This window comes from Betta splendens, chromosome 8 (assembly GCF_900634795.4).
Source record: "Betta splendens chromosome 8, fBetSpl5.4, whole genome shotgun sequence".
NCBI lineage: Eukaryota > Metazoa > Chordata > Actinopteri > Anabantiformes > Osphronemidae > Betta > Betta splendens.
Window position 1 is genome coordinate 4,674,558 of NC_040888.2, and position 24,872 is coordinate 4,699,429.

The 24,872-nt window shown below is 51.6% G+C and overlaps 1 protein-coding gene across 4 annotated transcripts; it reads right to left on the reverse strand.

Moving 5' to 3' along the window:
• Nucleotides 1-4,408: 4,408 nt before the first annotated feature.
• Nucleotides 4,409-24,767, reverse strand: axin2 (axin 2 (conductin, axil)). Of its 4 annotated transcripts, none has more exons than XM_055511020.1 (11): nucleotides 22,614-24,767; nucleotides 15,307-16,229; nucleotides 13,887-14,018; nucleotides 12,444-12,546; nucleotides 10,656-10,796; nucleotides 10,070-10,560; nucleotides 9,810-9,986; nucleotides 9,513-9,728; nucleotides 9,262-9,396; nucleotides 8,350-8,508; nucleotides 4,409-6,005 (listed from the first exon to the last, which is right to left on the reverse strand). In XM_055511020.1, exons 2-11 carry the CDS (start codon nucleotides 16,110-16,112, stop codon nucleotides 5,879-5,881), a joined length of 2,487 nt encoding a protein of 828 aa, XP_055366995.1. In that variant the 5' UTR covers nucleotides 16,113-16,229; nucleotides 22,614-24,767; the 3' UTR covers nucleotides 4,409-5,878. The 4 variants fall into 4 exon arrangements, with proteins under 4 accessions (XP_055366995.1, XP_029014920.1, XP_029014922.1 ...); XM_029159087.3 differs by lacking the exon at nucleotides 22,614-24,767 and adding an exon at nucleotides 17,349-19,529; XM_029159089.3 differs by lacking the exon at nucleotides 22,614-24,767 and adding an exon at nucleotides 16,445-17,317.
• Between the last annotated feature and the right edge of the window lie 105 nt (nucleotides 24,768-24,872).

The following is a 24,872-nucleotide window of genomic DNA, read 5'->3' on the forward strand; positions in this document are numbered from 1 at the left end:
ACTAATTTTAACTTCTTCAAGGCCGGGAAGAAAAAAAAACACAGGCAAAGGCGTGTCGTGAAGAATCTTCCGCCTGACGTGCTTCTTTCTCAGCCAAGTAATGAGCGTTCAAAGGTGGCCGGGCGGCACCAAAGCCACGGCGCGCCTCTGATGTGCGTGTCAGCGGCCTGATAAACGCAGCTTTGTGCCTTTGACAGGTTTCGCGCTTCCGCTTTTATCTCGAGGGCATCGCGCGTTGAAATTGTTGTGAAATTGATGCATGTTATTTTATTAGCGGGGCCCCGCCCTTCTGCAGCTTTGCTCTTCATCATCCTAATATGAGGTTACAATTAGAAACCCCTTTTGAGATACAAACCTTTCGGGGTCTGTGAAACTCCGCCTTCTTTCTTAACTCCTCCCACTTCACCGGCTGCAGCAGCAAGTGGGTTTTTGCTACTTTCTTTTGAAGCAGAGCGATTATTTGGGAAAAGAGGAGTAACATACATATGTTTACGGGAATTAGTCTGAGTCCTTTCCCAACAATTATTAGATTCAGTCCCATTAAGTGATGACAGCCTGAGTTTGGCTGACACACACTCTGTAGCTGACCCAGGCTCATTTTCTGTTTATTCCACTCAGTGTTTCACAGATCAAACGTGCTGCTAAGCTGTGAGTTTGTTTACTCCGGCTCTGACCCACGCCCCAGTCAGGGACATACAAGCGCTGCAGACCCCCCCCCCCACGTTTCTCTTTTTTAAACTTTTCTGCTTTTCATCTGGATCACAGCCTCCTCGTCCTCCCCTCCCTCATTCCTGCTTCGCCCCCTTTTTGCCTATGAAAAGGTTTGTCTGCAGACACCCAAGGTTTTTGTACGTCTCCGTTTTGTGTACACATCTAAATTTAATCGATCACACGCCTTCGCTTCCCCTCCGCACCAACCAAGCCCTCATCCGCAGACGCACTCCCCCGACTTCTTTCATCTCGAACACAGCTTGTTTTTTATTTGACGCGCGCCCTCTCCTTGATTTCCCTCCGACTTCTCACACGTTCCTCGTTATCCTCTCTAATTCTCTGCTTTGAAACAATCCACCACTCCCAGTCACGCTCGGCTACGTGCGCTCCTCTGCAAGCCGATGCGCTCTGCGTGCGAGCTCCCCACGTACGCCGGCGCCGGCTGCGTGTGATGTGAAGCCGGGCCCGTCGGTTTCCCAGGCGCCAGGGCCCGAGTTCAGCCCGTTGCCTCTCGCTCACCTCGCTCTGTTCCTTTCCAGCGAGGTGAAGGCGGAGGATGGAGGCCAGTAGCTAGATGAAAGCCAAGCAAGCAGCAGTGATGACTGTGGCTATCAAGTAATGTGTTCGACCACGGCCTGCACTGCTCCATCAGCAGGGATCCTTTATTCAGCCGTCTGATCACTGCATCAATAGTAGAAACTCTCTTTGTGGCTTTTGCAGCTGGTGATTTTTAATTAGCTGAGAAAACTTCGTCGTAGAATCTCTTGGCATGTTTCACATAAAACTGCAGAGAAGACCTTTATGACGTACCGGGTACCTGGTTCAGGATATCTGAGAAGTAACATTACAAGCGCAGAAAAGCTCTTAAAACTTGTTTAGACTCCGGAACAAAGCAAAGTCAAAGCAACTATCTCTGCGTGTAGAACCCGAAACAAGAACCACATGTCCCCGTCCTGTTCTTTAATAATCCCCCCGCTCGCTCCTGCTTGCCTCTCCCTGCCCCATCTTTATGTTACACACCCTCCCCAACCCTTCACCCTGGGAAAAATGTGGAAGCTCTGAGATTCAGTTCAGAAACACATGTGGTAAGCCATAAAAATTCACATGCACTCTGTGTACCCTAACAACCCCCCCTCCTCCTCCAACGCACACATCGACCTACGAGGAGAAAAGTCGTACGCGAGAGGAGACATGGAAACAATGGCACCAGAGGAAGCAACATCAGGCAACAATCTGAGCTGTCTGTGGTGAGGAGCGAAAAACAAAGACGGTTAGGAGGAGGGGGGTGGGGGGGACAATGGTGACAGTCATAAAGAAGGTGACTGCAGGCTACCATTCCTGCACGGGCCCAGAACAATGCCTGTGATGTGGCTCGGCGGGGTAGCGCTGTGCGCTAGGTGAAATTTAAGACAAGCGTAAACACCAGGCGAGGACAATGGCGCTCGCTCCTCTTACAAAAGACGCTTTTCCTTCAGCTGCAGGGAGGACGTGCACAGATTCCCCCAGCGGCGCCCGGCCGGCCACCCTGCCTCGCGTTCCCGCCGACCTTTTAGCGGCCCAACATCCAACACCGCTGCACGGCGCCGCTGGCCGATCGGGTTCCCGGCCTTCGAATTCAAGCCCGTATCTTCTTCACTTCCCAAAGCATTTGTGAGATACATAATCTCTCTGGATTCTCGCCATGTGTTTAGGGAAGGAAATCTAATGCCTGGAAACAGGCCTGCGTTGAGATGCGTTTCGGACTTCAATTGTTTTGTACGTTGGTCGTTAGGCTTCCAGGTGATCGTATCCTGAAAACAGCCGGGATCCAACGTAGCGTTCCAAAGGGCATCGCCGCTGATATTTTCTGTTTCTGCTGTTATTTCTAAAACACTCATTCTCTGCGGCCTCTGAAAATTTCCTGCAATAATAACCCGGTTTATTCCCTTTTGAAGAATAGATTGTGGTTCTTCTTGGCCACGCCGCCATCGTTTGGACCTCGCTAGAGGTCGAGCGCGCCGGTTGGATTGGAGCGTGGAGTATCAGGCCGTGTGAAATCATGTGATTGGTCACATGGTTTGGGGATCAGCTACCGCAGTGGCGCCTGGCCGGGATCCAAGCGGGCCCCCTGGTTGACCACAGTCCCACGGCTGTCTGGGCCCCTGCCTGCGCGGAACAGCTCGCATGGCTGATCCGGGTTCCAAATGAAGGGGTTCAGGACCCAAAATTGGGGGTCTCTCTCCCTCGCATCCGTCTATGGTGGAATGAATGGCGTGGATTTAAATGAGGCTGAGGTTGGCGGTGACGGAGTCTCGCCGCTCGGCTCTGCTCCGACCGGCGCTTCAGGCCCAGCGTTACCCACTGTGTTGCGTGCGCTGTTTCGTGAGCGTTTGTACTTTGCTTTGTAAAGGATTTTCTTTCAGCAGGGTCAGGGTCACTCTTTTGTCCGTGGAAAGTCTATTTTGGAAAGTGACTAGCACAATAATCACTGCACTCAAAAACGTCAGCGTGCATCTGTGTGATCCTGGTTCCACTTCCTGTTCAGGTTCCTGTTTGCCACTGCTTGCACTCGAAGCCTTTGATCCCGCTTCGTACGGACGCGACAGGCAGCAGACGTTAGATAGATGTGGAACATGTGCCAGTTGATGATTCAGAATACTAAGATAGAAACGATTCCGTTCTAAATAAGAAAACTCCTCCTAAAGCATCTTTTAAAAAGCCCCCACCTGTTTGAATGGCAGCCTTCAGTCTGTCCAACCCAGAGCACCGTTCAAAAGGATGACCTCGCCTAAAATAGCCCGCCATACAAAGATGGGTTCACAAGGTTCTCTGACAGTGAAGCGCCACTGAGTGAGATCCTCTTAGTTCTGAAGAGTCCAAAGGATGGCCTTCAAGTGTATGCACTGACCTTTGCTGATGAAAGGCCTGAAAATGGTATTTTAACAATATCACGATGCCCTTTCAATATGAAAGGCAGCCTAAGAAACACTCGGCGAAGTTTAAAGGGAAGGAGGGAGGTGAAGACATCGCTGTGCATGTGTGAAGCCGTGAGCTTTCACATATTTACATTAAACGATGTACTGTAAGGCCGACCTGTCGATAGCCGCTATCAAAACATCCTGGTGATATTTGACTTTTCCACAGACCAGAAAGTAAAAAAGAAACTTGTCAGTTTTACATAACATTTTCACCTTTAAAATCTCATCACACTTGACTTGGAAAAACAGCATCTTTCATTTAAAGACAGTTTTTAAAAGTCTGGCCCCACGTTTATACCTGTAGTGTTCATTCATGCCGCAGCCTGCTCTCAGCTAATAACTGGGATCCTAATTGGGTCTGAGCAAAAGACCTCACTTGAAAACACAGTCCATAAAGTACCACAGGAGGCCAAACAGTTTACCATGTAAATAGCCGGGCTCCGTGCACATACAGCGTAACGCGTCTTCGCCAAATGTCTCATTAACACTCACTTAGATGCTCTCCCTCTCCCCTTCTCACGCTGAAACACCGGGGCTCCGGTGGCCAAATTAATGCTGCATGTTTTAATTTCCAACAGGGAGTAAATTAAGAGCTGATAATGGATGCAAATCTGGCAGAGACTTCTCGCTGAATGAGTAGCACTCGCCACAGCGGGGCGTGTGCAGTGAAGTCTGCTGCACACCCGTCCCAATTACAGCGAGGAGGACCCAGCGCCCAATCACAAAACCATAGGAAGCCGTTTGCTAATTTGAAAAATAGAACATTTTAATAAAGGCTACATCTCTTCATAATTACAATAATTAAAGTACCGAGGCATCTTTTCATCCGATCTCTATAGAATGCATAATTTACAGTTTACAAGTGGAGTCGAGGAAGCCATGAAAAATATTATAAAACATAAACATGATGAAACGGATACTAAAAGGCATAAAAATATCTTTTTAACATAAAGGCCCCTTGAAAAACCAAGGGAGTAACAGGACCCTGAAAACTGGGTAAAACACGGCAAGAATCCATGTAGGCACAGCTACTGTACTTAATTAAAACACTGTGGACATAGTGTAGATCATGATCATGATGATGACCATCATCATCATCATCGCTTCAAATACACACACACAACAACTAAAAAGGAACTCAGTCACACACTCGGGTAAGCATGTCGGGGAGCACATTATAGAGATTTTTGATAATATTCTTGGTGTAAACACATTTTGGGAACTCGAGGGACCTGCTTGCGACAGACTCCTCTTCGTAAATACGTAGGCTATTTGTGCGATGCCTGCGCCACGGAAACAAAGGCACTAAGGCGCAACAGATCAAGGCTAGCTGGGAATTAAACATTAATAGCATTTTCATTCCTATTTCATGGTACACTCGAGGGCCCTTCGGAGCAGGCGGGGGACACGGGGACACGCGGCCACAAATAGCACTGCAGTAGTAAATATGCCATCAAGCTACAGAGAGCCGTTGTTGAAGTTTCAGCAGTAAGCGCTCCGGCCAAAGAGATAGGAGACGTCCCGCTAAATCTCCGGCAACAGGAGCGGCGCTTTCCGAGAGGTATTTCTGACGTTCGCGGTTCAACGCGAGGGGCCCAAAAAAATAAAAAATAAAAAAAGTGAATAAAACCATTTGCGTCGCTGGAGAGCCGAAGCTCGGAGGCGCTGGGGGGGGGGGGGGGGGGGGGGGGGGTGCGCGAGGGGAGAAGTGACGAATGTGGAAAATTGGAGACGTTCTCCAAGCAGCTTGTCCATGGAAGAATAAAGTGGTTGGGGCAGGGATATATATTCAATAAATAGCAATAAAAAATCTTCACACAGCAATATGAGCATCACAATACAATGCAACACACATGTATATCTGCATATACATATTAGTGATGTGCTAGCAAGTGCCCGCGGCCACAGAGGGTCAGGTTTAAAGCCACTGCCCCACTTCCTTGACGAGTGGTCGTCCTAGAGTCTCTAGAGTTCTCTCCTCCGGAAACATGGAGATGTTTCAGTCTATTATTTCTTCACTTCATGGTGGATTTTTAGTCCTGTAATAGCAATCAGTTCTCCTTCCTTCACCTTCCCCATAGTTCACCCAGTCCGGCTGCCGATGACTCAGCTTCAGCGTCTCCAGTTCTACAGACTCTCTGCGTGAATACATCCATAGAGGCGTGAAGTGTTTTTGTTCATAGGAGTTTATTCCTCGGCGGCGGCGGCTCTCACTCCATCCGCTCCACTTTGCCCAGGATCTTGCCCTTGTACGTGGGCAGCAACGAGCTGTCGTCAGCCACCTCCTCGAACACGGCGCCGCACTCGAACTCGTCGCTGGCCTTCTTGAAGTAGTACCTGCAACGCAAAGACACCAGCGTTTAAAGCCAAGTCCCACATTTGCCGCGCTTCGCTTTTGTTTCACAACTCGACGTAGAGTTGGTGGAGCCTGCTGAGCCTCGCTTTCCTTTCCCTCCATCATGCTGTTGTCAGTTTGTTAGCCCCAGCTAACAGGGGCCAATTAGGCCCGTGTGCAAAATAAGGGGTCCTTTGACAAAGGCTGAAATTTCGGGTGCCTGAGAGTCTGCCTGTCATTACCCCCTGACTCCCACGCAGCCACTCCTGCACATGTGCACAGCTTTTTACTAGCGTCTCAGCCCTGTTTCCTTATTACAGGGACAGAAAAGAACGGAGACAACGGAGCCGTACACCGTGTCCTTACGCCTGTTGACAGTACGGCTCTTGCTGAGCGCAATAGGAAGGGCGGACAACTTTCTGTGTGTTTGTGTGTGAAGGAATAGGACAAAAAAAAATCCAGGTTTTTTTTTGTCAGCCATGACTTCACTGGTCCACTAATGATGCCCCCCATCCGATCCTCATTTTAGAGGAAGAGCAAGCAGCAGGGGAGAGCTGGTTGGTTGGTTGGAGAAGGGAGGGGTGGGGGGGCATTTTCAGAATTGACTCATTAGCTATGTACATGTAATGGAAAAAAATCCTCAATTAGGCCTATGTGTGGGGTAACTGGAATGTTTACGTGTGTTTGTGAGCATTTGTTTTTAACAAGACGCGAGGCTGACGAAGTCAGACATGCAATACCTAATGCAATAAACCCCCGAGCTATAGCCTGTAAACAGAAAAAAAAAGAACCCGTCCTGCTGCACATGCTCCAATCAGCACGAGGGTGGTCGCTAATAAAAAGCAGCTACACGTGGATTACAGGAAGGCTTCAACTAAATGAAGTACAAGAAGACTGTCTGAGGGAAATAAAGCGACGACGTGGAGGACAAATGAGAAGACACAAAAGACACGGCTGATAATTGTATCCTCGTTTCGTATCTGGAGGAGGCAGAAGAAAGAAAACCCAGAAAAAGTCAAGCCATCCTTCCCATAAAAAAAAAATCTTCAAAGACTCTTGATTTTTTTTCTTTTTGCTGAGAGAGACTGAGACAGCAAGAGTCTGAATTTCCACTGGAACATGTTTTATGTGGCTAGATCTGTTTCCCCCCCTTCTCTCTCTCTCTCCGTTCGCACTGACATCTGGCACCAATATCGTCTGGCAGGGCCCGGCAGTACTGTTCTTTGTTGAACCGCTGCCATGTTGAAATGACCCAACTCCACACATTCTCTGGCTGCTATTAAAGCGCCACACAGCTCTCCTCCAAAAAAAAAAAAAAAAAAGGGACGGTATGACACGAGCTGAGACAACGGGCCTGAGAGAAAATGAAAGCAGGGGTGTGTGTGTGTGTGTGTGTGTGTGTGTGTGTGTGTGTGTGCAAAGACAAAGATGTCAAGATGTCGCATTTGTCGATACAGAAACTCGGCCCACATCTGGACAGGAAGCCGTTCTAAAGTCTGCTTGATACCTGCAATTATTAACACGGAGCTCAACCCAGGCTGATCCTAGAGCCTGTGGCAGTCTAAACAATAAATGTTTGATCTATCCCGCTTACGGTCCACTGAAAAGTAAGCAATCAAAGTAAAATCTCCCTCTGCAAACACGCTGTGAGGCGGCGCGGCCTCGGTCGAGGCCCCGTAGCGCGGCAAACAAGCGGATCTGGCATTTAACAATCTGCCTTTCAAAAATATCCATAAAATGATTACAACATGTGTAAACATTGTGCGTGACCACACACACACACACGCACTCACACCAGAGCAGGAAAAAAGCAAGGGCCTGATAGCATCAGTGAAGAATTTGCACGCTGGCCATTTGTGTGAGCCTTTGTTGGTTGAAATGAAAGGGGCCAGGGCTTCAAAGCTGTGTGTATTAGGTGTGCCTTAGCATGGAAATCAATACCAGATGGGACCCAAATCTCCACAGTTTAAACTCTCCCACTAACCCCTCCACCACCCACTCACGTCTTTTCTTTTCATCGCCCCCCTCCAACCAACACACACACACACACACACGCACAATATAAAATCAAAGGTCTTTCAGGTCACGGCTTCTGACCACGATTTGAATATACAAATGAAGAGCCCTATGGAGTTCAGCCTTTAGCAATTCAGCCAGTTAACATTGGACATTCCTGCTCGGGTGCATGTTTTTCTTTAGTCTCCCCAGGTTAACGCGGTCACAGATTACTAGAAATGATTCCTCATCCGCATTATAAAGCGTCAGTAAAGACTTTTATGCACCGAATCATTCTTTTATGACCTCTTATCACTTTTTATTGGCAGAAGCAGATCGAACTCCACACACCTGTAGTTCCCCTTTTTACGGAGCTGCTCCTTGAAGTGGCCCAGGGTGAGACTGTGGCTCTTCATGGTCCTCCGGTAGGGAATCTCCTCGCCGCAAAAGAAATATGTCACCACCGTCTCGCCACCGCTCGCCCCTGAACCCTTCTTGCACTCCTTCATCCTGGAAAGAGAGAGCGACGGGGTGAATCAGGAGGAGAAGACATCCCCGTGATACTAGATTATGACCAAAAGGGAAACAAGAAGCACAGCAAAGCTTCACAGGGACTCTGACCAACAGCAGCTACAAAGTACAAAAGACTGGAAATACAGCACCCTAGAAAACACTAGTGAGTGAGTGAGTGACCCAGTGCCATAAGTAAGTGTGTACTTGTGTGTTACTGTGTGTGTGCATGGACAAGGGCCACAGTATTATCAGTTCCCCTTCAGCTATGTCCAAGGCTTTGTAGGCCCACTTCTGAGGAGATCTCTCTTAGCTGAGCTCTGCTCGCCCCAGCTGACTGCCAGCTCACTGAAGGACAGCCAATAAAAATGATACATATATATGAAAGGGATGTCTCAGTCAGGTGGTGCAGTGACTACACACTCCCCACACACGGCACAAACACTCACGATTCATGCAAACGCAGGGGGAGAGCCAGGCCTCCGTGTACAAAGCCCAAAATAAGCTTCGCAAAGGAGGTCACTTCTCGCTTTTGAGTGGCTGCGTGTGGGCGTGCGCACATGTGCTATATGTGGGCTGGCACATGACTAATCGCCGGTCTCCCTAAATGTGCAGCGAGCGGTGCGGATGACAAGTAGGAATAGGTAAAAGGGTTGATGTACACTGCAAGGTGGAGGCTATGGCTGAGAGGAGGAGGAAGAGGAGCAGAGAGGAGAAGAAGACAGGGAGGGCAGGACGCTAGAGGCATCGTACTCTTCTGATTGGAGCCCGGGGCTGCTTGTGAGGAGGCAGGGGGGGCTGGGATTGACCAGAGACAGAGGAATGGACCCCCCACCCTGGATAGGCACTGGTTGGCTCTTATCTCTCTGAAGACTGGACATCGAATGCCTGTGAACACACGTCGGGAAAGTCATTACTACTGTTCAAGACGCGCAGATTTCCTCAAGGGGCAAATCTGGATTCGGTAGAAAGAATTCGGCGGGGCGTCTACACTCTCTGTGCACCTTTGCTTGGCCGGCTTGGTGGAGACCTCTTCCAGTCGGCGACAGGCCTCCTCCAGCTGGGCCAAAGTGTTGGGAGGGGGCAGGGGGGGCATGGCGGGGTCTTGGATGAATGGCTGGGCCGGCTGGTGGCTGCGGAGGTGGCCGCAGCTTCCTCCTCCACCCCACGTGTGTGTCTGCGTGGAGGAGGCGCCAAAGGGCTTTTTGGTGCTCTGGGTGCTGAAAGGTAAAAAAAAAAAACATCAGCCACGTGTAAAAAAGGCTGAAGGAACTAAAGGAATGAGGTAAAAGGCTGCTCACCTGTGAGACTTGTGCCTGCTCTGCCGTTTGCTTCCCAGGATCCACTGCAACACGTTCTCGGTGGGGTCCGTGGTGTCGCTCGGCAGCTGAAGGGCCCCGCAGTCCTCCGCGCACCTCTCGGCGACGCCGTCCTCGGCCCCCGAGCGGCACACGTGTCTGGACAGAGAGCTGGAGCGTCTGGTAGGAACGACAGAGACAATCCTGTCAGTATCAGCGCAGACACAACGCAAAGAAGAAGTGAAGACGTGTCCAGAACGGACCCCATGCTGTCTGTGGACACGGCCCCACACGTCTCCCGGCCCAGGCTGCGGCTGCGCTGGTAGGTGGGCTGGCAGTCGCCGCCGCCGGAGCACAGGCCGTGGACCCTGAGCGCCGCCTCCCGTTCGATCTGCTCCTTGGTCTTGGGACCGGCGTGGTGGTGGATGTAGTGGTGGTGGATGTGCTTCGTGCTCTGCCTGCTCACGACGGCGAGGGCGAACGGGCCCGAGTCGGGGCCGAAGGGCCCGGCCCTCGCCGGCGCCGTGACCCCGGCCGCCGGCCGAGGGAAGAGGCGGTTCTCCGGGGAGCTGGAGCGAGGGGAGTGTCGGGCGACGGCCGGGGACTGGCAGCCGGGCGTCTTCAGGACGCGAGAGAGGTGTTCGTCCAGGATGGCCTGGGGGTCCTCGTCGGAGGAGCCGGAGAGGAGGGTGAGGGGGTGGGGGGAGAGCTGGGGACCACTTCCTGTGATCTCTAGATCTTCTCTTTCCTCTTCCTGGGAAAAACATCATGGAAAATGAAGTCATTAACTCAAAAAACAACCACTCGGGAGTCACATATCTCTAAGAACCCCCCCAGTGTGACACCAACCTCCTGGATCTGCTGCAGCCTCTCCTCCAGAGAGCTCATGGTGTCCTGCTCCCGCTTCAGGCTCTCGAGGCGGGCGATCAGTTGCGCTGCGAACTCTGCCGGTTGCATGGGGACCATCTCTTTGGGAGGCCGGCGAGTGCGCTGGGGGGAGAAAGCAGGACGTTAGCTGCTATATGCGTGTACGGCTCCCTTCAATTCTTCTTTACGACGACATCCATAGTGGCAGTCTGTCTACATTTATGCATCATCCACCAGCAGCCCATCAGTGGCGGTCGGATCACGGCTCTCGCACAGGCACCCATGGCTACAGGGCTGTTTGAGGGGACGGCAGGCCCGGCGTATGGTCACGCTGGGCTGGGACTCGGCTGGTTCCCCCTGTCATCATCAGCAGGCCTCTTTAAAGTCAGTTCACTTCAAAGGCTTCCTCGTCAAATATCAAACACTCAGCAGGGGGAGAAAAGGGTGACAGGGGGTGGAAGAGAACTCCAGGGAGGGAAGGATGAGGGATTAGAAAAATGGGAGAAGTTGAGGTAGCGAGATGTGTTTGCTCGCAGGAGGGGAGAGAAGCTGAAATTGAGGAGAGGGAGGAGTCTGGAGGACGGGGGATCACAAAGGTGGGGCTAATTTATTCGCACCCCTGTGACACACTGGGCACCTTTGAGGTGCAGTGTAGTGACAGTAAGAGAATGGGTGTGTTTGCACACATCTTAAATTATTAGCATTTGTGCACCGAGGCTTTCTTGATTTCCCCTTTTTTTGTATCCCTCGTCGCTTTGTAGTGGGGATGAAGGAGAGAAAAGACTGGAAAAAAGGAGGAACTGTCTGATGGAGCCTGGGGCTGGTGCACCATGGGAATGGCAGCCACTGCCAGATATCAGACAGGAAACAAAAACAAGAATAAAAGCAGAAATAAAGTGAAAGGGGAAATTGAGCAAAGAGTGGCAAAAACTGGTTTGTGAAGGTTTTCCCACTGCAACTAGGACTTGTGTGTATTCTGACGAGGTTACATCAAGTTGATTCCAACAAACTACTTGTGATGATGCTTCAGCCTCGCGTCCTCCTCTCACACCAGAGTTGTGTCTCCTGAGCCTCAAGCCACTAACTCTGACCCACTGGAGCTCATGTGACAGGCTCCTTCCTTAGATGCATCACTTTCAGGAGGGGGGGGGCTGCTGGTGTGTGTTTATGTATATGTGGGGGGTGGGGGGTGCTGCAGGAGATGGGGGCCCGCTCTGCTGGAAGTTGTCACTTCCCTGTGTGTTCGCCCCATTCATCCCCAGATCAAAGTGCCGCGTGTGCACGCCCGCGCGTTTGAATGCGACTGAGGATCTTTGTGTTTTTGTCGGGGAGCGGCGCTAAACTCAGAGCCCTCGGGACGAAGATCTTCCTCATCTCGTCCCATTCTCCATATTTACTGCATTGGCAGGGAAGAAAACCCTGGTGTGTTCTGAGCGCTGCGGCGATAAACAGCTTAGAGACCTCCCTGTCTCCTGTAGACTTCAAGGAAGCCTAATGGGGGTGTAGGTGACACCAAAGGTAGAGGGGGCTTGTGTTGCTGTGTGTGTGTGTGTGTGTGTGTGTGTGGGAGGCTGTGTCTTTGACGTTACCCTTCAGATCTTTGCTGGTGTTGTTGAATTGAGAATGCCGAATACAGTTTGCACGGTACTATTCATAGAACCAAGAGAGACCCGGAACAGAGGGTGGCATGGAAATTACACTGTGGGACCCGGGTTCAAACGGATCTCTGAGCGAGCGAGCGAGCGCGCGTGTGTGCGTTTGTGTACTTACGGGGAAAGCAGGCAGGGACACTTGGCTGTTCATCCTCATGTTGCGCTGCATCTCTCTCTGGAGCTGTTTCTTGGAGCCCAGTTTATAGGGAGGGACGCCGTCTCTGGGGGAGGGGGCAGATCACAAAAGGTCAACTTTCCAATCGGAGGCATCAGGAAGGAGCTCCGCGGCCGACGGAGTGGATCAAACACGCAGGTTCTGTTTTGCCCGTAAATCCCCCGGCTTGATGCTGCACATTTAGTGGCCCTGTGGGCGCCTCCTGACCTGTGCGTTCAGCGAGGTCACCGTTAGCATGCGGGCGTAGCTAACGCAGGGAATTCAACCAAACGGCGACAAGAGCAGCTCCGGCTTCAACATGAGGCACTTGACAGAGTGAAACAGTGTCTCCTCCGATGCTAAACAGCCGTTTCCTGGTGACCTGAGCCCAACTGAGGAGCACTTTTCCACATTTGCTTTGAAATGCCACAGTCGTGCACATAAGCAACACCCCCCCACCACCACGCTCCCAATCTTCATTTGGCAAGCGCAGCCAGCCTCTGATCTCCGCACATCAAAAGGCTGGTTTGTAAGATAAGGTAATGTTTGAAGTCTGCGCAGCTGCATTCCCCAGCGTCCAAGCAAATCCATAAATAAGATATAAGCAAAAATCCCCCCCCTCCACCACTCGCTTTCGCTTTCTCTTCCCACCCAGACGCCTCCTCTTTTCTCCAGTTGAAAAGAGTCAAATGTTTACGGGCCTTTTTTAGCTGACCTAAAGAGGGGTAGATCTCAATCAAGGGCAGATCAGGCAGGAAATGAGGAGAAAGGGGGGGGCGAGTCCCTTCGGCCAGGGTTTTGTCACTGTACGGGGCAAAGTACAGAAGAATATGGTTATATGGACCGCGGCCTCTTTGAAGCAGGGCCGTGTAGAGATATGCCGGAGCAGAGGACTCCCTGTCGTAAAGGGTTCGTTGTCGCGGCTGCATTTATGAGTAGCCCTCAACGGCGTCTCAGTCTATTATTTTTAGCGTGGTCACAGTTAACCGTGGGGTTTTCACTGACATCATCCACGCTGTGAGATGAGCGTTTTACTGCCTCTCACTCAGCTGACCCCGGAGCTGCGAGGCACACGTGACCCAGGTGACGCGGGAAACGGACGCGGGCCGACGCACGTACGTCCATCGCACGCGCTGACTGATGGCGCTGAGCGCATTCGCATGCGTTTCTGTCCCACTGTGAACACGTTTCACCTTTATTCTCACGCATGGACTCACAAAGACCTATTACGTTTGTTGTCGACTGCAAGGATGATGTTTGACTCTGACTCGCGCTCAAACTTGGCTCCGGCGGAGAATTCAGAGGCTACAACTCATCAATATTTCCACTACAACAAATGATTCTTCCCATTTTTAAAGCCCCCCCTCCCCCCTCCATGCACCCGAGTGTTCGTCAGCATTCACTTACACGCTGCTGTCAGTCAGGGACATGGCGTCGTCGGTCAGCGCGTCGCTGGACACCTCGCTGTCGTTGGTGCTGCTGACGGGGGCGAAGGAGCCCGCGCGGCAGGAGCTCAGCGCGTCGCCTCGCTTGTACGACCTGTGGAGGGGGCGGAGGGGGGGGGGCAGAGGTCAGACGGGCGGCGCGCGGCCAACAGGTGGGTGATGCTTCGTTCCATTCGTTCTAATGACGCCGGCGAGCTCCTCCCCCGAACGCGACGCGAGGGGAAAACTGGGAGAACACCGTTTTCGGAATCCTACAATTTCTATTTTCCACCTCTCGCGTTCAGGCTCACTCTTTCCTCAGAGCACATGTGTGTGCATTCCTGCCATGGTGCATGAGGTGGGGGGGGGGACCAAGAGGAAAAAAGTACACAGCGGAAGTATGAGAGTGTGTCACAGAAGGAAAAAAGAGGGGGGGGGGGGGGATGGCTGGCTCAGAATGGCTGGAGCTGCAGGACCCGAACTCCAGGCTGACCTTCAGTCAGATATTTAACACAGCTGGCCTTTCATTTTTCCCTCCCTGCCTCCCTCTCACCCCCTCATTTATCCTTTCTCCTCCCTCCTTTTCTTTCATAAGGCCGCACCTCCCCTCCCGCTCTACAACCCCCCCCCCCCTCTCCCCGTCCTTCCTTTCCCCTCTCTTTCCACACACTTTTCGCTCCAAAAGCATGCCTCACAGTTTTCAAAAGGATAAAAGATAAAAGTGAGGGAGGGGGGGGGGGGGGGGGGGGGGGGGGGGGGTGTTGGGGGTGGGGGGGTGCTGTAAAAGGAGGGAATCAGAGGAGGATTGACGCAAACAAGAAAAGATGGAAGAAGAAAGTGAGAGGGCTGGGGCGGTGGTGCTGGTGAAGGGGCTGGGGTGTTGATTCTGTACTGTAGCTGCTGCCGTTCGAGGGTTTGTTTGCGTTTTCTTCTCAATAAAAGAACTCGAGAAGACGCGAAGACGGAGGAACGGGGGGAAACGAGGGGGAATTGGTCCCACGTGTTTGGGATCTGCGGGGCGGCGATGGGGAGGGGGGCGGAGGGAGGCAGCGGCCCCGAAGGGCGATCCTGAGCAATGCGGCCGACGAGCCGCCCCTGGTTCGGCGTGGACGTTGTCATGACAACGCGCCCGTTACTAAAACCTGATGCAGCATCGTCTGTGGTCGCTCGCAGCTCTGCCAGTTTGGGTTCTACGCCGGTAAAGCCCATGCGTCTGCACTTTGAACTTTTCCCACGGAAGACGACCCGTCGTTCCGCGGAGCCGTTCAAAGCCCTGGAAGCGGGCCGGCGGTGGGCCGCTGCTGGGGGGGGGGGGGGGGGGGGGGCATGACGTGGACGCGAACGCGCTTCCTACATCTACACATTAGACCCACACAGGTCACTGATCGCTGCCCGCGCCGTACCTGTAGCCCATCTCCATCACGTCCACCGCCCTCATGGACGCCGCCCTCTGCGTCCGGGCCGGCAGCCCGACCAGCGCCTTGGCCCTGAAGTCGCAGCTCCACTCCTCCTCCTCGTTGAGCGTGGGCAGGTATCCACACACCACCTTCAGGTCCCCCAGCCCCGTGGAGGCCACGTGGGTGGGGGTCTCTCCCCCGGTCCGGACGTAGTCCAGGTAAATGTCCGAGGTCAGAAACATCTGGTAGGAGTTCTCCTCCATGTTGGTTTGGATCTCGGTCTGCGCCTGGTCGAACATCGCCGAGTCAATGTGCTGCTTCTTGATGTTATCCCGAATGAAGGTTTTAGTCGCGGGCTTCAGCTGTTTGGCCACAATGCTGTTGTTCTCAATGTAGCGCTTGTAAATGGCTTTGGCCACTCTCTGCGTTTTCGTATCCTTCAGGTCCATCTGCCGGAAGCCGTTGCACGCGAACCAGAAGTCCAGCGTGTCGACGCATTTCTCCCGCTCCAGGAAGGTCCTGAAGAGAAGCGCGCCGTCCTGGTCCCCGAGCAGAGAGTGCAGCGACTTTGTCCACCGGGAGAGCGGGGAATCCGGGGACGCGCTCCCCTCCGGCTCCCCGAGACCGTCCTCATTCCTCCTCGCGGAGGTCCGCGGGGCGCCGAGCAGAACCGAGCGGGGGGGTTCCGCCGGCTTCATCGTCGCGAGCTTCCCGGGGTAGCGGGGCGCCTCGCCCTCCTCCCCCGGCACCGGGGGTCGCGGGGCATCTTCTCGGAAACTGCTGGCGACGGGGTCCACGAGCGCCCGGCTCATGGCTGTGGAGGCGGCGGGAGAGAGCCTGTCTGTCGACCGCCTCCTCGGCTTCTGCTGTAATCTCCTCACTCTCTCAAGTCAGCGGGGGGGGCGTCTCTCCGGCTGCCCGTCGACTCTCTGCAACACAAAGTATTGATCTGATCAAAACCAGATCCGCCGCAACTTCAAAGCGGCGGAGAGTCTTTTCGGACCCTCGCGGACTTTTACCGAGTAGTTCAGAGAACATGTGAGGAGACGCTGCAGCAGGATTACATAAACAGCACTCCTTCACGTCTCTGCTCCGATGTGGTTTCTACAGATGAGCATTTTAACGCACGGGAGCAGAAACCCACCTGAACCACGGCTCCACCACGCGCACGTCATCCTTCCTTCCCGCAACAACGCGACAAGTAGTAGAAGCGACGACCCACTGCAAACTCAACTCGTCTGAGTCGTTTACGCTTCAAATACCAGGCTATTACGCACAGGTACTGGCTTATTACGGATGTCAGGGCGCGAGCCTGATCAGAACGTCAGCACGTCCCCATCATCGGCACGTTCCAAATGCCAGACTTGCCATTTCTCCGCCTGTGCAGCTCATCACGAGCCACTAAATCTGCTCAAATCGAGCTTCCCCGCGAGGACCTGTAGGACTTGGGAGAGATCGAATGCGTGACCAAACTAGTTGATGGACTTCGCTGCTGCTGCGTGTGCGCGTGTTTCTGATGTGCTCCTTCCGCCGTGCTTTTAGAGCGTCCAGGCGGACGATCGCCGCCGCGGAGCTGCGGCTCACGCGCAACGCCGGCACGCGGTTGCGCCGCTCCCGTGTCAAACTTGCGGTTGTCAAAATCTTCACGTGACGAAAATAATAACTGAGAGTGAGAAGCCTTCAGACTGACACGCGGCGAGACTGCCCTCGTTACGGCCACACATGGTGTCGATGCTGTTTTAAAGTTACATTTCAGGCGGAGAAAGGCACCTTTTAAGTTCCAATCTCAAGTCCTGGATCATGTGGGGGAGGACGTCCACGCAAAGGAATCAGTAAAACCCCCAACTTTAACTTTTTCAAAATGAGACTAAGTACGATCAAAAAGCGAACGGAGCGCGCGCGCGCGCTACGGACGCATCTCTTAATGCTCAAAACGCAGAGAAAGCGGCCAATTCTCCCGCAGAACGTTAACTTCAAAGGCGAGGCCGCGGCAGATCAAAGGCGGCTCCAGTGGGGGCCGGCGAGGAGGCACCGCGCTGGGAACTTACCATCGATCCACGAGTTCTCCCCGCGAATCCAAACTCCGCTTGCGGTTCGTTATCCACCAAAAACAACCGCACAAAAGCGCGTATATTCCACAGCCCTCGCCTCCTCGACGCGTCCGCGTACAGTCCGTTCGGGTCCGGGTCGCTTTGCGGAGGGAAAAACGCACCCGAGAGGAAAAAATGCGTCTTTTTTTTTCTCCCTCGCCTTTTCTCCTCCCTATGGTTTCAGGCTGCCATGCCGCTCTGTAAGTCTCTCCCGTAGGCGACTCCAGCACCAACTGAACTGCGAGGCTGGAGCAGCGCACTTCAAAGTGAGGAACCGACTGCCGGGTCCTGGCAGCTGCATAACAAACAAAAGCGGCTTTGTGCCTGCGAAAAAAAAGACAAAACAGCCGCGGCGATTCTCCGATAAGCTGCAGATTCTGTGCAGGGAACAAGCTTTAAGCGTGGCTGGGTCGGTTTTCCGACGTGAGCGCCGTTTGCCACCTTTTTGACAGTGTTTTCCCAGATTACGAAGTTGCAGCTGCAGCGTGAGGACCTTATCAAAGACAAGCAATCTTGAGCCAACTCCCCGAGGCTTTGGAGCGTCAGAAGTAACTGATCTACCGCCCCAATGGCATTATCGCAACAATCCCTCTGTTGCTACATAAACTTTAAAGACGCTGGGATCTTTTTTTTCCTCCAGTTTTTCAGATTAACCCACAGGAGTCCCGGGGATGCACAATGCGTGCACCGGGGTGTACCAAATACCATGTTTATATCCATCTGATTTTTTTTTTTCTTCACATAATAAGACTCTAACCCAGCAGAGCAATGCACCTATAATTTTAATCGCCTTATGAGGCTCTTTGCAAAAAAAAAAAAAAAAAAAATTGTTCACGCTGCAGGATTAAAAGCCTTGCTGAAAGACACTCCAGCAGGAGACCAGGCTTCCACATCAGGCATGCAAATAAATATGCATTTTGAAATATGGGACGTTCACTACACTCACCCTCAGTTCTCACTCACATACAACATGTTGGAGTGTGCTGGGAATCAAATCGCGCTTGTGTTATTACCCCACAGCTCCTACCAGTGGCTATAAGAGCACATGCCACATTAAACATCTGTTCACGGAGGACAAGCTCCCTGAAGAAGTTATTATATCAATAATAGTAAAAAAAGTCCATGCAGTGATCTCTTCATCTCCTGGTTTGACTGGGACAGGTTTGGTTTCAGACACCAGTTCTGCTGCACAATGTTACAGTCACTAGTTTTGTTGTGTTTATGGAAAAGAGTCAATAGTGTTTTGGACGGGTCTTTAGTGTTTGAGATGAGCTGCCACAGGGGACCCCTTTGAAGAATATAACCAGTCATCCTGTACAAAGAGGGACAGTAGGTGTCTGTGTGTCCTTGTTGTCTCAGTGGACACGGATTCAAAACTGTACAGTAGACGGCGAACGCTTTGATCAGCCTGTTTGCCAAAGGCGCCGTAAAACTTTATCCCTCGATAGCTTTCTTCGCATCAAGGTTAATAAAACACAAAACTGCTCCTCAAGATGTGTGACGACGAAAGGGATTCGTCATCATTCAAAGGCCGCCTTATCAACTTTGAACTCCGTGCACCCGCATCACGACACATTAAACTATATGAGCATGATATGAGCAACGGTGGTTCCCAGCCCAGAGGCGACTCGTACCCGCGGGTACGTGTGCAGCAGTTCTGAGAAATAAAACATGCGCCTAGTGAGTCATGGCCACACCTGAACGCTGCAGTGGAGCGTGCACAAAAACTGTTTAGCAAGTGAGAAAGCTAATGTTCACATGGTGAAAAGATTAGGTGGTTAAACATGAACATGAACATAAACAGAAGTAGTGAAGCTTTAATTAATGGGGGAATTGTTGACATGGATATGACTAATAAGTCTTTAAAATGATGGGAGACAATGATTCAGTCTGGTATTTCAAACATCTGGAACTGAACAACTCAAAAGTCATACAAGTTCCCACAAACACAATTTCCTAATTCCTAAAAACCCTGCTAAATGGTCTGGGCCTTTTTTTAGGTTTAGACAGGTCGTCTGGCTAATATTCTGAGTACAGAGCGTCATCCAGACAATGTCAGCCTTTGTTCATTTCTCAGGGCTGAGGCTGAACTCTGACAGTAAACACACCAGGATGGAAACCGTCGCCGTGGCGACGGTGTGGACCCCCTGCCGGTGCCAGGGGCCAGTTGGGCCCTGGTGTCCTGCCCTGACACACCCCCCCCCCCCCCTCGCTCATGGGAGGTCCCCCTAGGTTGGGTCGTCCCTGCTGCTGCCCCTCAGGAGGTGACCCCAGGTCTGTAAACTGGCCTGAGATCAGGAGGCCCTTTTTTATAGGGCCAGGAGCCAAAGGGGTGAGAGGTTATGGGGAGCAACTGTCTCTCTGCTAGGGAAGATATTATTACAGGGACAGGTCAGACTCAGCCTGACTTAAAAGAGCGCTATAAATAGAAATGGGGAGGCAAGCATGAGTCCCCTGCAAACCTAGTTAACTCTTTAAAGTTGGAAATATTTAGTGATACTAGATGGAATCCTCAACGCTGGTGGCTCTGGATGCCTCGAGTTCTTTACAGCTTGGGTTTACTGTCTCCTGAGCAACCTTGGCCCGTTGTAACGTCTACTAGCCTCCTCAGCTGCAGTCATAAACAGCGATTGTGTGCGTCTACCGGTGCTGTCCTCTTTGTGCAGCTCTGTGATCAGTAACTGCTCTCAATTACAGTATTGTGTGCTGTTCCTTTCGGCTTGGGGGTTAAACTCTTTGCAGACCCCTTTGAAGTACTCATCCCTTTATCTCAAGCCAGAGCCAAGAATTTTGGGGGGAGGACAATGGAAAATGAAACCAAGAGGGAAGCTCATGGCAATTATCAACCAGGGCCATGTGGAGGAAGTCAGCTCACGCAAACAGCGAGAGAGGGAGTAGATAAAGAGAGCAGGAGACAACCAATGTAGGACAGGGGCCCGGTTACTGTTTCAAGTTTGTTTGGTGTACACACCCCGGGCAACAACCGGCTGCCGAGAAAGGAAATGGAGGCCACCTCTTCAAAGTAGGTGACAACAGCAGGACAATGGCCTCAGAATGCTGCAAGGAGCTGGCGAGAGGACCTGTGGTGGTGATACAGGGGGTCGACGCACAACACCAGCGAGGAGCGACGAAGTTGGAGAAGGGAGGAGGAGGAGAAGGACGGGAAAGAGGGGAGAGATAAGTGCTGTTGTCAGCAGAATCGAATGGCACGCACAAGGCTGGGGAAGATACAATTAAAGTGTGGAGTTAAGACAGGCTTTGAAGTTGGACATGGTGCATAATACCCTTAAAAGTTAAGGAAGGGCAACAATTCTAGTTTGTTATGGGGCTGTTTTTGAATGAGGAAGAAAAGGCAGCCAATGGTGGGGGGTTTGTTTTTGAAAGGGTTCAGTTTGAGGGGAATGAAGCACCGATTGGCCCCAGAAGGATAGAGGCTTTTTTATTATTTTTTTTTGTGCAAAACAGAGCGTAAAGTGCGAGTGGGAGTCAGCTCCTACCTGCGCAGTTTGATGTCGGGGATGAGTGTGTGAAAGATGGAAGGAAGTATAGAGGGACGTGTCAGAGAGAGTGGAATAGGGAGCGAGACAGGTGAATAAGAAAAGACTATGAAGAGAGAATGAGATATGAAATAGGTGGGGAATTGGTAGTGAAGGGAGGCAGAGGAAATAAAAGAGGAGCAAAAAAAAGGGGGGGGGGGGGGTGTTGAAGGTTATTTATTGGTTTTTTTCCCCTCGTTTTAATCCCATTTTGCGCTTGACTTTTAAGTCTACCAATGTATAGAAACAATGTCGGATGCACTGTCTAATCCCGTTTGGGCCATGAAGCTCACTCCACGCTGACAGTAATGACTTTCATTTCCTCCGCCGCTCGCGCCCAAGCGCCACGCAGACACTTCACAGGCCGGACGCCACCGCTCTGCCACGCTTGACAGGACAGCGACCCTCCTCAGAACCCTGGGCCGCCTCACTCATCCTTAATCCATCACTTTAACCCCTTCTTCCTCCCTCCTGACTCAGGAGCACAGGGACGGCCGAGGTGATTAACTTCAACATTCAACAGATGCCAGATCTTATCTCAGTCTGCGCGTCCTGTTCAGCCATTAGAGCGGTGAGACATATCTATGGTGGGGGGTGCCATGGCAACACAGATATCTTCTTCCAACAAAGAAGATATTCACATCCATAAGAATGCAGATCATCTAAAGATATTATTCGGACTCCAGGTGTTGGGATTCTGCACTGCACACATTTCAAGCCTGCTGTAAAACGTCCTGAGACGTTTGGGGGTAAATAGGAGATTTCGATTTGATCCAGGAAACATAACTCCTACACAAGCGCCTCTTAATATTCTCCATCACACAGTGGCCAGACTGTTAAGACATGTTTTCTTGGCCCATCTAGAATAAATGCAAACTGAAGCAAAAAATACACTGAAACCTAATTATGTGAGGTTGATGAAAATGATAGGTTTTATGTCATTTAGATGTTAAAGACTGCAAAACATTCAACAAGGAGTTCATGCTCAATTTGAAGCCATTTTACTGCATCATAACCGGCTCAGACTATTTCAAATCAGGCACTTTAATGTTTGGGACAGTTAATTTTCTCTGATCGCGCAGTGACCAAAGGAGCGAACCGATTACAGATTTATCAACAGTGGTGCAGACGCGACGGTCGTCTGCTCACCTATTTACCACCTCGAACACAATAAGGCGCGTGGAAAAAGGGAAAGATGCTGCGGAGGTTGAAAGCGAGAAGCGTGAACCGCCCAGACAGAGACGGAGGCACACCTCCCACGCTGTCTTAGCCGCGCGGCCTCCCGTCCCCCGACTCGACCCAGACGGCAGATTCACGCCACACTCGCCCCACACTCGCCCTCCGAGCAGCCTCTCAAATCACACGTATCGTCTGCATAGCTCTGGTTGCATTTGAGTGACAGGTACTGGGGGAAAGAGGAAAAAAAACCCACTGCCATAAATACCATAGGAACAAAGAGAGGATGATACCATCATGGAGAGGCACAAAGACAGAGGAGGCAGAAAACATGATGGAAGTCAGAATAAACAGACTAAGTGAAATGTGCGCGGGGCGTCGTGTGCGACAAGTGTCGGCGATAAACAGGTTTATTTATGCGAGCCAAGCGCGAGGCTCCTACGGCCTGACTCACAACGCGGCGCTATAAAAAGAGCGGCGGCGCGAGTTTGTCAATCACGCGCCGACGTACAGTGGTTCCCAGAGGCCCGTCGCACGCTCACAGGCAGCGGGTGACCTCAAACCACCGGCTCCGCCGTCGATTGAACCCGCTGCCGCTTCCTGAAACGTGTCTCCTCGAATAACCTGAAAAAGTACAGACAAACATTTACTTTCCTTTCAGGATTCAATCAATGAGAACCATGAAGAGAAAATGCAGGGGACACGTGAAAATCTTTGGAGATCCCCCGACTGCTCTTTAATGTTGTCAGACAAAAGTCCACTGTTTGATTTGGAGATAACCCATAGGAAGCGAGGACTTTGATCCTTAATGGAGCCGTGTCGGCTGCTTGGAAATGACATTCACCGCTTGTATTTACACAAGCACAATTAAGGAGGTTATTTTGGTGGAAGACAATCAATTAGAGTCCAGCTATGTCCGCGTAATAACACAGATTAAAGCAGAGGTCGCGGCTGCCGCCTGTTTGGGTGTAAATGAGCAGAACACAGGCTCGCCGGGCGGGAGTGAGCCCACATTCATTCAGCATCAGAGCCACAGGAGGAGCAGCTCCCCATGAACGTGGTCTCGAGTTTCAGGGAAGTATTTGTCGGCTCATCTAATGGTATCTGGAACTTCCTTCCCGAGGGCTGAGCCGCGTGGAGCTGCGTCCAACACTGCTGTAAAGGCTGGGATATAAAGCGTACTGATGGTCGAGGAGGGATTAGGAAGCCTGGGTCACAGGATTCAAGAGGCCCGTCGTCAAAATGAAGGAAGGACTCCAGCCGATCACTACGTCAGGTGCACGTTGTGATTGGCCGTTTTAGAAAGCGCAGCCCTAACTGATTCTGATCTCACAAAGAGGTAGCGGGACCTCAGGCTTCAAACAAAACGCTTATCGGGTCCTTTTCTGAGAATGGAACTGGTGAAGGAGTGTCTGAGTTTCAAAAACAGCTAATCTCACTGTGATATCAACCGCTGCCTTACGCGCAACACCTGAAGGCAGCCACAGTGGAAGATGGAGGCCGTTCTTCCACTGGAACCCACAGGTCCAGTGATAATGCAGTGAAAGGGCTCCGAGCCTTTTACTTCGCGGCCAGTATCAGCGATAGGAAGAGGCGTCAGCCGATAAACACGGCCAGCTGAGCAATCAGCCCAAAGCCTGAATGAGATAAGATCCACACATATGCTAACACCAGCACGTGAACCTCATTATCAACGTCACCGCTGCAGAAAAGCTCAGTTTCTAGCGAAATGCAGACTTTATCTGCTGCTGTTGCCTCAGCTCACGCTGAAGCCAAGCATTGACAATGAACAGATATAAGCATATTTATAGATATAAGCTCAGCACGTTGCTACAGTCGGCTAATCAGCAGCCATTTACCCGCCTTCAACAGGTTCTAGTGGCACCGCGGCACGGCCCTCGTCACACACACGGCGCATGCTCGAGTTATGAATCCTCCGTGCACTTCCAGAAACAACAAACTCCACAAAGGCTTGGTGTTGAAAGACTAAATTCCTGTTTCTCACATGTCGCTCTGACAGTTCTCCCTCCTTTTGTCTCTCCCCGCGCCCGCTGCCCGGGCAGCAGAATCAACACATCAAATAAATACGGAGCCGGGTGCAGTGTTTCGTTTGGAGACAGCACAACGGGTCGCGCGCGGAGGTGCGCGAACTGGGGGTGAGAAAAGAAAGCAGCTCCAATGCAAATAAGCGCCGGGGCCTCTTTGAAATCAAATCTGATTTTGGAATTTAATAATGGATTCCTTTGGAGTGATCTGTGCTCAGGCCAGTGCATTCCTCGCCTACCAGAGACTCAGAATCCCGGCGCACGGGGGCTCGTGGCGAAGCCCATCTTTGTGTTTCCACTATTGTAAAACCTCCAACTGCCGTTGACTTGGAGATATGGCGACTACTCTGTGGATCCCAGCGTCTTAGTTATTCAGCGCTGGTGCGAGTGGAGCCGTTGGTAAAACACACAGCGGTTAAAGAGGCAGGAAAAACTGGGCCCAAGGACTGCAGGGTTTGGCCTGAGGTTCAAACAATCGTCTTACTGCTCTTTATCTGAACCAGCCACAAACCCCCGACTACTCTCCGCAGATCAAAGGGGGGCAGAACAGAAAGGCGATGATAAATAGTGATGGGGGAGAAAGGGAATTCAAGGTCTTTGACTTTAGTGTAAAGTTACACTGCTAATCTTACTTAACATGCACGCTGTGGTCATAAAACAACAAGGGCAACAGCATGATTCCCGATAATTGACGGATTAATTGCGAGACATTTAAAACGGATGGA

Excerpts from the sequence above, each read along its gene's own strand:
- axin2 (XM_055511020.1), bottom strand. The coding sequence starts at position 16,112 with ATGAGCCGGGCGCTCGTGGACCCCGTCGCCAGCAGTTTCCGAGAAGAT. Across the intron at positions 9,729-9,809 it reads AGCAGGCACAAGTCTCACAG|CACCCAGAGCACCAAAAAGC; the intron begins GTGAGCAGCCTT and ends TTTACCTTTCAG. Across the intron at positions 9,397-9,512 it reads ACCAAGCCGGCCAAGCAAAG|GCATTCGATGTCCAGTCTTC; the intron begins GTGCACAGAGAG and ends GTGTGTTCACAG.